Genomic DNA, 15,178 nt, shown 5'->3' with positions numbered 1-15,178 from the left:
CATGCCCACTGTGGCACACATGCCATAGGTTCGCCATCACTGGTCTATATTGATAAAAACATAAATTTGTACTTTTCATAACCAGTACAGCTAAGTACCTGCCTAGCTATATAATTAGGGTAGTGCTGGTGTTGATCTAGTATGGTTCCTAGATGTCTAAACACAGATAGCTTTGCTATCTATTTATTCAATAACTCTTTATTTAATAATATTATTAATTAATAACATTTAAAAGCCTATTTTTATTTCTTTAATAACAGTAAAGGGAAACAAATTCTACTGATTGACAAGTAATATAAAGGAAGGATCTGCTTTAATTTTGCACATTTTTGCATCTGTACTCATATAAATTCATCAGGTGACCCTGTATTACACAGCAAAATAAAAGCGTCCAAATGGCTTTGGCAGCTTGATTACACCTATATCTTTTATTTACCTCTAGCGGTTAAGAGTACAGGACTGGAACCCAGGCAATCTGGGTTCTAGTCTCCACTCAACCCACAGGCCTGCTAAGTGACTTGGGGCCAGTCACAGACTCTCAGCCCAATTTACCTCACAGGTTGTTTAAACTAAACTTGGCATTTTACAGATTGTGTGAAGATGAAAAGCCTTAACACAAGACATTAAAAGGAAAGCTTTTTGTTAATGGAATATGTCAATGGATAACACTGTATGCCATAACCCTGATAACATCCACATGAAACAACACTCAGTTGTTTCATGTGGATGTTTAAAAGCATGATAGACTAAACTGAATCTTGACGAACATCTTAGTTCATTTCCCAAAGGAAGCAACCTTCCTATCACTGTCTTTTGAAGTCTACTCTCCAGAAAAGAAAAGAACTACTACTATGCATTGTACTGAACCCACAACCTAGAATGATTAGTTTAAAAGAGCACCATGGCTGAAGATGGTAAAATCTGCTAAGATATCCAGGAAATGTAGCAGGTTCACATACCCCCACACTCCCTGCTGGTACGAGTCATTTAACAGTGCAACCAAGCTGCCATTTGTTCTGAATCTGAGCAGGGCATTGCATACTGAAATGCATAGGGTTAATTTAATAACACTTGGCAATGCTCTACCTTAATCTTTGCAAGCACCTGTATAACCTAAAAGAAGGAACTAGAGCATTTTCCTTTTAGTACATAAAATAGTCAAAAGATATTGTCCCTTGAAGATTCCTAATATCAATTTCCTTTATAGGTAGTTCTGTGGAATGGCTTGGGCTGATGCTGTTCACTATTAAACCAGACTGCCATCTATTGGAATATAGATACTAGAACAATAATCTGACTGCCTGAGCTTTGTATTGACATACCATAATGTCAAAATACTTTTCCAAATATGATTTTTAAAATTTCTCTCAAATCCAATTAATCCTCTGGTAAGAAATATGTGTAGGTTATGCAGACAAAGTAGCCTTTTATTCATCTCAAATAAATGAATGCTTGTTCCATGAACCTATTCGTCTACACTGTTCTTACACTATAGTTTCTATCATTATGTTTTTGCTTATTTTCATTACTTTTAGCCATTATTATTAACAGGTGTTACAGATTCTCAGAGTTATGCTTCAGTAATGCCATGCTAATTTGAACATAACTATACTGGACCAAATTTTAATTCTATGGTAATATATCTGTCTGATTCCTGACTCCTAGCTGAGCAGATCAGAGGAAGTGGCCCCAGGCAGAAAGGACAAAGATTGTTCCTCCCATGGAACGGAGTTTATTTTCAGAGCTTATACTTTCAAAAGGGGCCTTAAATGCCATATGCCTGAGAAGGACCCATTACTACATGAATGAGACAAAAAAGAAGAAAAAAAGACAAGGCAAGGCCAAAATTAAAATTAAACTTACAATAATAAACAATAATAGAAATAACAATAGGATAAAGCTAAAATTATACTTGAAGAACACATAAGCTTACCTAAAGAACATATCCATAAAATAAGTTGTACTTCCTGAAGCTACCACAATGGTGGCGGAAGAAGAACTGAGGGAAACAGGCAGGAACTTGTAGGGATATACTAGTCTCACCGCAGAGGTGGGAGTCCTGCCAAATATTTTTCAGCTATACAAGTTGCCTAGAGCAAGGCTCCACCCAGGCACAGAACCCTTATATGTGATGCACAAAGTCTATGAAGAAGAAATTAGTTGCCTCACCCGCACATAAAAGCAAGACAGATGCAAAAGATATAACTTTGTGGATATAACACTGCTGGCACCAGACACTCCTCTGCTTGGGATCCTCCTGAACTCTTAACTAATACATACTTGGAATCCCAAGTTTGGAGACCCTGTCTTATAATATGCTGTCAGACTATACAACTATATTTCTGACTCCTATTTCAATTACATGAATGTGTTTGAATGTCAGCTCATTAAGTACTCTGATCCATTGACACTCATGGGGTGCCCGTGTTCATTTCCTGTTGAAATAAAATCTACTGATTCTTTAACTGATATTTGGTTACTGGTGTTCCAAGAGAGCCAAGCATGAGATATTTTAAATGTTTTACTACATAACAGAGCTAAGGAATCAATTTTAGTAGGTATAATAAAGCAGAGCACTCAGATATTTTCACAGTAAAAAAAGAAAGAGGGCAACTGATATGGATGCTGTAGCAACACTGTGCTACAGGAGACCCAAGTGGGATCACACAAATGTGGTAACTATCACTCATGACTTAGTGGTCACATTGGGTTAAGATCACTGCAATGTGTTCTTTATGGGACTGTCTTTGAAGGGCGATTGGAAATTTCAGCTGGTACAAACTGCAGTGGTTGTGTGAGCTGCTTGAAATACCATACTACCTCAGTTTTATCTGCAGTAGCTTCCAGGTCATTTTTAGGGGCAAGTGAAATTCCTGATTGCCTCAAAGCTCTAAACAGATTGGGATCAATTTATATGATGGACTGCTTCTTCCATAAGCACATCTATCCATTGAAGCTTTGGTTCAGATCCTGTCACCTTCAGAGATCGGTGGGATGTAAGATAGGACCTTTTCAGGCAAACACCCCACCTGAGGATTTATTTTTCTTCCTTACTGAGCTTATTTTGAGTGTGGCAGCTAATAATTCCTAACTGTGCTATGTCTTTGATCTGTCCTGTTTTTAATCTCCTGCTATGGTTTTATACTATTTGAAACAGACCTGTGTTGCCTTTTCCTTGCTGTCATTTTATTTAATTCTATGTTCTTGATTTATGTTTTTTTTAATATCATTGTTATTCTGTCTTTTAATCTGGACGCTCACTTGAGATGAAAGTCTGAGTAGAAATCTCTAAATAACAAAGTAATATGTTGGGTGTATGTGCAAGGTGGGAAGAATCCTATTAAAGCTAATGCCACTTCCTATGAGTTGTCAGCACAGGTGGGGAGGGACTCTTCCTCCCAAAAAATGTTTTGGGTTGGCTTCTGTTTCCCTCCCACTGATACATCAGGTTAACTACATCAGTTCCAGTGTAATGAATGTCCTTTTGTTTTGATAGGGGCAATCTTGACTTTTTAAAAAGTGTGTTTACAGACTGAAGGGGCTTTTCTGTAAATTCAAGATATGAAGGCCACTGCACATCACACACAAAAAAGAGGAAGAACATCACTAAACATGGACAGATTTATACATTTGCATGTACTAATTTGCATGTATAGGTGCTAATTTAGAAATAATTGCTAAACTTTAAATAGAAAAACACAACAGAAAAACACAGTTAAAAATACACTCTTGCAATGGTGGAGAAGACTGTGACCATATGAGCTGTGTGCCTTCTCAATCTGCATTCCAGGTGTTAACTATTCATAGGTAACTTCAGAGCTCCTAATTTCCCTTCTTGCAGTTATCTTTTGAATGGAATGGACTCAATTGCCCTTCAAATATAGGACTATTCTCTCATTTTTTCAAATACAGAACTGTTCTCTGTAAAGAAGGTCACATGCCATCTTGCGATTCCAAGGACATCTCCAATATAACCCCAGAATGCCACATACATACCCTACCACATCATCAGCAGTACATCTCTGACTGTAGTGCCTTCCATGGTCATATTGGGGGAGCCTCTGGGGTGGAAATGACATACCACTACTGTAGTCAGTCAGTTCACCTGAATAACTATTCACAAATCTGAAGCGAAATGCAGTTGAACAAGCTGTACAGGTAACTATATTGCCTTATTTTTATTTTTTAAATGAATTTCTAAACTATCAAGCTTAGTTGCTTCCCTTTACAATGCTACCAACCCTGGATCTTTGGAAGAAATATGACTCTAAATCTTTATCCATATAGTACAACATCCATGAAGTCTTTGTCCTGTTCTTGAGAGATAAAAAAAATAACCTTTTTGTAGGGATCCTAGCAATACTACCTTGATTTAGACATCTCTGTAACTTGTAATCTTTAAAACATGAACTGTGTTTCACCTGAGTCTGGTGGAGAGGAAATGAGGGAGGGAAGCACCTCTCTCAACAATGTTTCAACAGAAACGTTGGAGCCTCATATGATCATACCTTTAATTGACAGCCAATTCAAATTGACTGTTGTGATTTTATCACCATCTTTGACTTTACATAAGCCACCCCAGGTCTGTAAAAAGTCATGCACTAGGCTACAATAAAGTAAAATAAAACACACACAAACACACACACACAATTTCAGAATCAATCTAAATAAATTTATATAAAGTGGTGGATGCCATACTCATACATCTCTGCATGTAAAGTTCTCTTATGCCCACAGTTCCACCAATATGCTCGATGCTGCTCTTTTCCCATCTACACAGCTCGGACTAAAGAGAGGTGGCAGGGACTTTCCCCTGCAGTTACACTTCTCCTTGGAAGCACTCCTTACAGTTCCCAAGTTCAATGTGATATCACAGCTAAGACCAGTCAAAATTTCTAGACCCACACTCATTCTGCAACAAAAGCTTGGTGGTAACAGAGGAGGCTGGAAGGTAAAGGAAAGTTACATGGTTGGCTCAATGTCAAAATATTTAAGAATCATTTATTTACTGGGGAAGTTTTTACCAGTTTCCAGAGGGATAAGCTTCTCAGTCTGTTGAGGCAAAAACTACCAAAAAATCTTGTAACATAAACTCTTAAAAACTAACACATTGATTCTGACGTGTGCTTGAATGGCATTAGATTCATCTATCTATTTAGATGCATCCTTTCTATTCTAGTACATCTGCTCTCTTTCTTCACAGCCTCAAGGTCCTTTTTAACAAGTATAGCAGGGCCTGCCTTATTCTTTGAGGAACACATATACATAATTTATCTAGTTAATTTTTATTATATGTTTTAATTATAATATTGTATGCCATACTTATATAAGTGCTGCATGATAGAAATGTTTAAATAAATAATATATCTATGAGACAAAATTTAATAATGCTGTTAATTGCCAGATGCTAAGCTATATCCCATCTTACTTACTACATTAGATTTAGCTTGGTTTCCATTCATCACTGGTTCTTCTTCTGATACTTTGCTAACATTTTCCACATAATGGTCTGACACTGCATGGCACAGCTCTTCCAGAGAATAATCTTTTTCTTGGCACAATTTGATTTCATCCAATAGTTTTGATAACTCTCCAGTAAGAGCTTCACCTTTACGAAAAGTAAAACAACATTAGTCAGAATACCAAGCCAAAGAAATTAAGTCCCAACGTGATACATAATATACTCATCTAAGCATGGTCTAATCTGAAAAACAGATGTATACTGGCAATGTGATGTCCTATCTACTCTTTCTTCCCCCTAACCTAGCTCTTCTTTCTCTTAGGTCCTCTTCATTTGATCCCTGTAAAATGAATGCAAAAGATGTTTGGTGGCTCAACTTATTAGCCAATAGTATTCATCAATGGTGAAGAACGGACATTGTGTGTAGTGCTTTAAGACACATGCATGATGGTTGGTCTTGCTGGAAAAACAGAAACTACTCAAATATTGTTTTTAAGATCTATTTTTTCAGTTTACATTCTGCGTGTCCTTAGAAATCCTCCACAAAAATGAATTACTTTCTTTCCTGATTAATTACACTATTCCTTTTCCCAAATTGCAGATCCCCATACTAGGTTGGATGTGTTGATTTCACTCGTAGATAAATGAAGAAACTACACATGCACAGATGCATCTTTCTTTCTACTGATTTTCATGCTGAAAACTTTGTGCACTATTGTCATATGAACCAAAAAGGGAATGGATCTTTCCCAAAATGGAGCAATAAGGTTTCAGTAGACCAGCTTTCAGAATCTCCTAACTGCCTTTTTGTAGAAGAGAAAATATATTTTCTCTAGCAGTTAAAAATTATGTCTACACCAGGTAAACTGCATAACCACTTCATGGGAACCATATCATACAGATTTAATAAGATGAACAGCATGTAGCTTGCTTCACATGTGTAAGAACGGAGATGTGAAGGCCCAGAGGGGGAAAAATAAAAATTAGAAAAAAGGGGGTTTTTTTCCAAGTTTTTTTTTTTAATGCTGAAAAAAATAACCCTTGGATTCTGGAACATTTTCTTTCAGAATGCTGAATGTCTTAGGTAAGAGATTCATATATTTACTTCCCCAAAATGTCTGTTTTCAAAAAAGCTATGGAACAGATATTTATGGAAGACGAAGCATAGTAATGGATCATTACAATTCATGTATACTGAGGAAAAGGAAGTCCTAAGTTATGATCTGAGATCTCAACTGATCTCAAATTGAAGCATGAAATGTATTTCTGCTTTTATGGGGCACTGCCATTGTTGCAAGAGAAGGAAGGTTTTAATTTCTTCTTTGCTTGTGGGCTTCATCTTGTTGGTATAGTTTGCAGGAAAATTAAAGCTAAAAAGGAGCTGAAAGTGAACTTATTTGAAACATACGTGTTTAAATATATCTGAATTCAGAAAATTAAACAGTATTTTCACTGAATTCTTTTAACTTCATAATTTTTCTGTAAATAAGAATTTAATACCTATTAATCTGATGCTTTGCTGCACCCCCCCCCCACCATATTTTAGTGCTCCTGGAAAGTCAGCCACTAAATTATGTTTCCCTCCCCTCAGAAAAAATGGTGAAATCAACATGTAGCAAATGGTGGTATTTCCATACTACAAGTTCTTCCGAGCAAATAAAACATAATCTGCAAATACTGTCAAATGAATAAGCATTTGAAAATGCAACTAGGATGACAAAACATATCCTTGTATCATGTAAGACACGTCCTGCAAACATTAAAATCCAAATGAGGAGGCCCATACTGATGAAATTACAAGTAGCTTTGACCAATGTTCTCATTCCAGAAGTTGTATTTCTGTTCCTTCTATAAAACCAACATAATCACAAAGCATTCCTCAATCAGCAACAGCATCTTCAAGTAAACAAACATCACAAACAACTGTATCACTCCCACTTCAAAAGCCCAGTAGCTTCACTTGTAGACAAGATGACATCTGACATTCAGGAAAAAATTGACCAAGTTCTTGCAAAGTTTCTTGCAAGAGAAACATTCTTCTGGAACTCCACTGTCAGTAACCAATAATGCATATTAGCAGGAAACTTTAAAATCGCTAAGACCATCTTACCAATTACCCAACAGACATTCTTTATAAGTCAGAATATGAATATGTTAAGGATTCCATGGAAGGAAAAATTTAAAAGTCCTGTATCTTGCAGTACTTACAGCTAGACAGACTCACAGATGGATGAGACAGAGAAGGTATAATAAACCTTGTGATAAGAAAACCTCAACCAGTTTTATACAGAAGGATTAAAACAGGACTGAATAGAAAGACTCCACACTGTATCAGTTGTAAAAGAGGAGAAATCCTACAGAAAATTGGGAATACTGAAGTATTTGCTTTGCTGACAGACAATCCCAATAATATGAACATAGCATGGGAAATAATAATGGATACATATCCACACATTACTGCAATAAGTTGTGCATGTCATAGGTTAAAACTTGCTTCTTACTGACAGCACAAAACCAGACATGATCCAAAAAAATTATAGATGAACAAATAAAGTTATAAAACATGTAAAAGCTACTTTTGAAGATGTCTATTGTAGATGATGTCTTCAAGAAGAAGCAATAAGAAAAATGCAAAGAATAAAATACAGGTACTGAAGTTCCGTAGTGAAACTTGAAGGGGTGTAGTGGTGATCTGCTTTGAAAATTTACTAAATACAACAACAAAGAAATTCTTCAAGAAATAGTAATCACTGGGGATCTTAAAATACCCTGAACCCCAAGTAATGCTGTACTTTATGAAGCTATCGTCTGATAAATGGTGGCAGGGCCTTTGCACAACACAGTCTCTGACTCGTCTTCCCACCCACTTCAGATTCCTCTATCTTCTGCAGTATGTGAAAGAAACTGGTCAATTATTTGAAATACAGCAAATCAAGTAATAGATTGACATGTGACAGGAAAGAGAAATTTGTTTCATACCAGGCAGCCATTCAGTTTTTAGACGTCCATAGCTATGATGATGACAAAGATGTAGACACAGAAGAAGTAAAAAGTGAAACTGATGACAATAGTTCAGAAAATGTGATTGATTAAATTTCACCTGTATTCACTGAATCTTGGTTCAACTTCTCCCCCCACCTTTTTTTCCCTTGCAGTCCATTTTATGGGAATGAATGCATTATGTATGTTTGGCACTGGAAAGGTGTAGGACCAGAGATACAGGTTTTTTGTTTTTTGTTTTTTTTTTTGTGGTATTAATACTAAAATTTTCCTGTGTTTTTATCATTTTCCCTGTATCTCATAAATTGGCAAAACCTTTCAGGTTTCTTACAGTTCAGGTGTTCCCTACCATTCAGGACACAGAAAACTACATAAATATTTTTAAAATGTAAATTCATTTTGTAATTATTGTTTGAATATACTGTACTTTTAATATGCCAAAACAAGTTGTACATTACATATTTTGTGTTTCCAATGTAGTAAAATGACTGTTTTCCAAATTTTCCCCAAATGTCTATTTTTTCCCCATGACTTCATAATTTCCAGATATTTTAGAACTCTAAGTAGGGGTATTCCTTTAAAAAAAAATCCTACAATTTTATTGTTTCTCTTGGCAAACCATTTGGCCTATGATTTTAATAATGATACAGGCAGGTATAAATTCAAGGAGAAACAGATATGGTGTTTTTAACAGAAGGGAACTCTGCTTCCTTTACTCTCACACCTCAGTCAACACAACTGAGGCCTCCAGAACAAAAGTGATACCTATTTATTTGTATGGATTGTTTGATTTTGCTTTTTCAAATTCCCAACATGCTTTTCTACTTAGTTTAGTGCTTCCATAACACTTCCTTTAAAAACCTTGAAAATTGCTGTATCAAGTAGTACCATATAAAGAGCTCAGTTTTAAGGACTAGGGAGAACTGCCTGAAAATTCAGTGTTTCATTTAAATCAGAACAGGTTGTCTTGAAGCTGCTTTCAGAAGAAAGGTAGACGTGTTATGCTGTGAGGGCACTTCTATAGCAGAGTCACACTGAAATTATGCACATGGTACATTTTGTGTAGATGAAGTATTTAGCTTCAGTGTACTGAAGTTAGGAAGCTAGTTTTGCCAACTCTTATATTATCTCCCCCCACCCCTCTTTTTAAGCTAAGGTTTCAGAAGAAGAACTGGCCATAACATCACTTATGATGTGACAAATAAGGCGTAATACTAAACAATCAGAAGTCATTTCGTTAGCCTTAAATAACAACTTGGAAATGCATAAAGAACTACTGGCTGTGACATTTACATGCTTTATGGTTGCATGGAATAATATATTTAAGTTACATAGTTATTGCAGATCTGTTGGTCTAAATAAGAAGCAAAATTTCACAATGAATATGACTTTCATTATTTTGTTAACATGTTTTAATATGCAATATATTTAGAGGAAGTAAAATATTTACTTTTTGTTGTTTGTGTAGGAGAAACTTCTGGAGATAAAACACAAGATGGGTGATCTGGCACGGGGCATTCCTGAATGGATTCTTCTGGTACAACTGCATTTCCTGTTTCTGTGTACTCTGTAATAAGTAAAGAAATATGAGAAAAGTGATGATATCTCAATTCATTGAATTATTTTTAGATTTTCCCCACATAACCTCATGATGTATCTTTGAGTATTACAGAACACTAAATTTGACTGTCATGAGGCATGAAATCAAATTCTACATATGTTCACTCAGATATTTCACTAAGTTTAAGTGTGTTTAGGAGTGTAGTCTTTTGTACCAGCTGCAATAGTGAGATCTAAGCACTGATCCTGCCTAATTTTGGAAGCTAAGCAGGATCAAATCTAGCTGAAATCAGGATAGGTCACTTAATGTTGGAGACCACCCAGAGAGCTTCAGCTACAGGCAGTACAGAAATGTAATTAATAATAATAATCATCATCTGCTGAAGATGAGGGCCAATCCAGCTCCAGTTGTCCGCAAAGTGCCAGATAGGACACACATTGCCATCTATATCAGTTGATGGTTCCATCAAAGAATGTGGCTGGGAGGTATATCCAGATGCAGATAGGGATCTCTTTGCAAAACTGAATATTCAGTATAAATAAATGCATGCATACAAACTTATAATAAATAATAATATATAATAGAAGATATTCCTTCACAAATATCTTTTTCTCATCTTCACTTTTTAGAAACTTCCTTATTCTGCTTCAGCAAGTAACAATTCTAAATCCCAACTTTTCTGAAAATTGCTATTAGTATAACAATTATTTATACTGCTATTTAGACTGCTAAAATGGCAATGTTCATAGCATTTGTACATGATGAATAATAAAATACATTACAGACATTTAACAAAGGCTATAATTAAGAATAAAACAGATGAATTTAATCACAATAACCCACACTCATATACATTTTTCCAAGCACACACCCCAAATGTGCATGCTAGGCTAAAGGAAGAAAATAACTTCTGTAGGTGAAATGCACATTTCTGGAACTGCAAACTTGTGAATACAAATGTATTCTACTTCCTACTTGCTTCTTTATAGACTGCTGCAATGGCCCACTGCAACCACAGTGGGCTGCACATCTGGACAGGCAGGCATCTGTTGTTACCATGAAAGCCAGTTCAGGAGAGGTATACAGAATTCCTTTGGTTAAGGTGGGGCAGTGGGTCCACCATCCAATCCATTGGATGGATTCTGGTAGTGGAAGCCAAGGTTTCTCCTTCAGGTATTCAAAGCCACAATTTTCCTTGCAAAGTGTTAGGTTATTCACCCAAAAGCACAAATTACCCAGAATGAATCTCTGAGCATGCACTGAGCAGTTTGTTGAACCCAATCTAGTATTCGGCTCCAGAAACTCTCCTTATGAGAGGAGGGACCTTCTGCAAATGAACATGCCTCCTTGTTGCACACTGATCCTTTACCCAGGCAACCCTGTTCTGCTGATGCTGTATCGTGGGGTGAAAAGCCAGAGCTGTCTGACCTGTGCCTGAGAACACTCATTCTCAGAGTCCTTTCCTGCCAGGTGTATATCTTGGTCATTTCCAGGAACTGCCTGCCTGCCTCCCTCACCTTGGAATCTCAGCATGGCCCATCTTCCCCAACTCCCCTTTGATCTGTGTCACATTCCAATTCTGAATCTTCTGAAATCCAACAAGCAGTCCTTGAAAATGAGTACCCAAAGCAGCCATTCTTCTCACTCCCAACATGAGGCATCTGAAGTTGCACTCCAGTATTCAACTCCAGGAACTCTTCTTATGAGCATGCCTGGACCCCATCCCTTCTGAAGAGGCCTTCTGAAAACGAGCATGCCTATTCTCTGCATTCTGATTGGGCTGCCCTTCTCTACTGATGATGCATCATAGGGTCAAGAGCTGTGCCTGCCTCATCTGAGTCTGAGAAATTCCTCTGCTTCAAGTCTCCTCCCACCAACTGTACATCTCAGCTATTCCTAAAGATTGCCTGCCTGCCTGAGATGACTGGACTTGAGATAAGCCTGTCTGCTTCTCCCATCTCAGTGTCTCAGGATTACCCACATTCCCAGCCCCCTAACTCTTCTCCCCATTCTCAGTGTCATTCTGATTTTTCTGAAGCCCAACCAGCAGCCCTTGAGAATGTGCATTAAAGGAGCCATCTTTTTCAGTATCAACATCAAGTGTCTGGCCCCATCAAAGAGTAGAAAATGGGAGTAGTCCCTACAGTAGTCAGATCCAGCAAAGGTAGACTGCAGATGTAATGGAGAGGGAGCAACTGGCTGTCATGGTACCCAGGATTCAGAAGGAGGTCAAGCAGTTGGAGATATATCTTGGACCATCCCATCTGATATGGAGGCCAAGATGGTTTCAGACTAGGTACTGATGGTCCCTGTTCTGGGACAATCCGCATCAAAGTATGTCTTCTGACTGAATCTGAATAGTGTTTCTTGGAACACCACTTGTAGCCTGTAAGTTTCACAGCTTCCTTCAACTCTGACTCCTTGGCTGTATTAGCCAACTTCTTTTCCACTGAGATCTTCAAAGATGCCCCTGGTGTCAGTGGTGTATACTGGCCCATGGTTAGAGCACTAGCCACAGCAGGCATGTACTGAGATGAGGTTGGAGGCTCAGAAGTAGAAGGGTGGCTTAGCTTCAACAGTTTGTTGAAATCCACTGCTTGCTTGAACACTTGGTTCCAGAGTTCTGCAATCCACCCTATTCCTTCTGGCCTGCTCTGTGAAGTGATGACACTGGACTTATTGACTGACAATATGCCCCCTTGCCCAGGCAGAACACACAGAAGGAATACCCTTCAGTCAGCAGAAGTTTCCTGCTGCGCCTCATGCATTTCTGAAAAGATATCTTAGATATATTGGGAAGCTAAGAGGAAAAGAAAAAGCAGGAGAAATAGTGGGTATGGAGAAAGATCAGAGGGAAGACAAGGAAATTTTATACATAGTTGGACATGGACATGGATAGTGGAAGGTGGGTGAATGGGTAATGATTCAGAAAAGTAGAATAAAGAATGGATGAATGAATGATGAAAAAAATGGAACAGATTTGTAGAATAACATTTTTAGTAGACATAGTAAAGAAGGAAAGATGCTCAAGCTTACAGATAGAAAAAACTTCCTCAGGCACCAGAGAGGGTGGTCAAGAAGAACTGAGGGAACAGTGGGGACCCCTCCTATATATACTTGAATGTCAGGGTGGGGGAGGAGTTCCCACCAAAACACTCTCAGTCATGAAATCTTTCCAACAACAAGTTTCATGATGGTGCAGCGCCCATAAGTGTGATGCACACAGACCAAGGAGCAGAAGAAAATTTTAGCATATCAATTTTTTCTAAGAGAAAACATTCCATCCAATTCAACTACTATTTCATCAAGAAAGAAAAGAGTAAGAAGGCAGGGCCATGCACTTGAATGCTTGGGATAGAACTATTACCAACAAGTTTTGACACCTAGCTCTAGAAAGTTTTGAACTTAGCTCTGCTGCAGTACTGCCAGATTAGCTACCAAGCTATGGGGAATGTAGTCTATTGTGCAACATTGCAAGGCACTGACTAGCTAGTCTAGTTTCCCAGCTTTTAAATAAGAAAGACAGCAAATCTCAGGCCCTGATGGGGAAACGTTCAGGCACCGTTTCAATTATTTTGTAAGAAATGGTCAATTGTTTTTTTTTTTTTTTTTTTTTTGAGAAATAAGTCTGCAACCATCTATCAATGTGTTTTGCCAATGAGGGAAGATCCAGCTATGATTAACATTTGGTTAGATGGAGGTGTAAAGTACCTATCTGCAAAAGAGGCTCCCTGATTCATTTTGATCCCCCACCCCTGCTTTTGTCTACTCTGTGGAACAGTGATTATTACTCATAGAAAATACTGGGGAAACCCAGAATTTTAATGTCACTGTGACTGGTCAGTGGTATATCCAGTCCCAAACAACAGATAACATGAATGACATGAGCATGTTCTTGTTAGCTCATGTTTTATTGCATGCAAAAAAGGGGGGAAAGGGTTTTTTTTGAGCTGTATTTATAAGCATTACAAAACTCAGTTAACAATGTAAATTAAGTCTAAGTATGACTGAGTTTGGGGTGGGGAAGCACTATTGATTAGTACGGGTTAAATCAGCACTGCAAAGTAGTTCAGGGTTGTTCATATCCATCTTGCTGGAAGGGAAAGCAGTGTATGGCAGCACTATTACTAGTTGTTATCTAGCCTAACAGGTGAGTAAAGGTTAGGGTAGGATTTTTCATGCCCCTGGAAAATTAGAAATTCCAGTTCTTGTGCCAAGAAAGCAGCAAAATCACCCCGTCTGTAAGACTGAAGGATTTGGGAAGTAGGAGAGGATTTTGTTCAAGTTTTGCCTAGATATACATTCTCTACACTACACTAAACATGCAGGAGGTGGCAGGTGTTATATTTAGACAATAATGTTTGGGCATGTGTTCTGAGAACAATTTGAATGGAAACAAAATGAATACTGCATGTTCCATAAGCAAGTATTAAAGCATACCACCTCTTGGATGCACACCTTAACATAGTGAGGGCATTTGGGAATATCAGAGAAGTCAGGAGCAATGGCACTGGGATGTCAAGGCTCTCTCAGTAGGCTAGTCAACTACCAGTGTCACCTAAGGTGGAATGGTCAAAGTGGAGACACCAGACTAAGATGCATTCACCTTCTTCAGGAGTTTTTGTCACATCACCAGATCTCTCTAATGGTGATGGGGGTGAAGGAACTTCTGAAGGGCAGCTATTGGGTAACAATGGTAGCTGAAGGCAGCAGTGGAAGAAGATCTTTCACAAACAATAACAGTGATATTCAAGCTAGCTCTGGTTAGCACTCTGCAGAAGGTGGCAATGGTAAACCACTTCTGAATCTTCTTACCTTGAAAACCCTATGATGAAACAGTCCGGAATGAAACAAAAGATAAGTGTTAGAGAATGAAACTCCCAGGTAAGAAGTCACTCAATCAACTACCAGGGAAGTGCAAAGGATAAGTACAGATAGTACTGTCACAAATAATGCAACAAAATCAAAGCTGAAAGGATGTACAGTGGCTCACATGCACAGAAGTAAAAGGAAAGTCTGATGACGCATAACACATACAATTAGAACATGGATGTGATAAGTATAAATCAAGGAAGAATGAAAACCATAAAGCAAGAAATGGAACATCCAGCTTCTTCAAAGAGGAATCCTATGAAGAAGGACGTACAATATAAGAA

General features: G+C 37.8%; 1 protein-coding gene across 2 annotated transcripts in view; it reads right to left on the bottom strand.

The window, feature by feature from the left end:
- The window catches only part of ANKS1B (ankyrin repeat and sterile alpha motif domain containing 1B), a 325,003-nt gene that overhangs the window by 267,238 nt on the left and 42,587 nt on the right, over window positions 1–15,178 (bottom strand). For both annotated transcript variants that reach the window (XM_044454764.1, XM_044454762.1), the window contains 2 exons: window positions 9,912–10,028; window positions 5,433–5,608 (listed from right to left, as the gene is read on the bottom strand). In XM_044454764.1, the coding sequence (XP_044310699.1) occupies window positions 5,433–5,608; window positions 9,912–10,028 (293 nt within the window). The remainder of the gene's footprint in view (window positions 1–5,432; window positions 5,609–9,911; window positions 10,029–15,178) is intronic.

The sequence above is a fragment of the Varanus komodoensis genome, unplaced genomic scaffold, assembly GCF_004798865.1.
Source record: "Varanus komodoensis strain SLA01 unplaced genomic scaffold, ASM479886v1 scaffold8, whole genome shotgun sequence".
Lineage (NCBI taxonomy): Eukaryota > Metazoa > Chordata > Lepidosauria > Squamata > Varanidae > Varanus > Varanus komodoensis.
The sequence above is the reverse complement of the archived record's forward strand: the minus strand, read 5'-3'. Positions and strand labels throughout refer to the sequence as shown.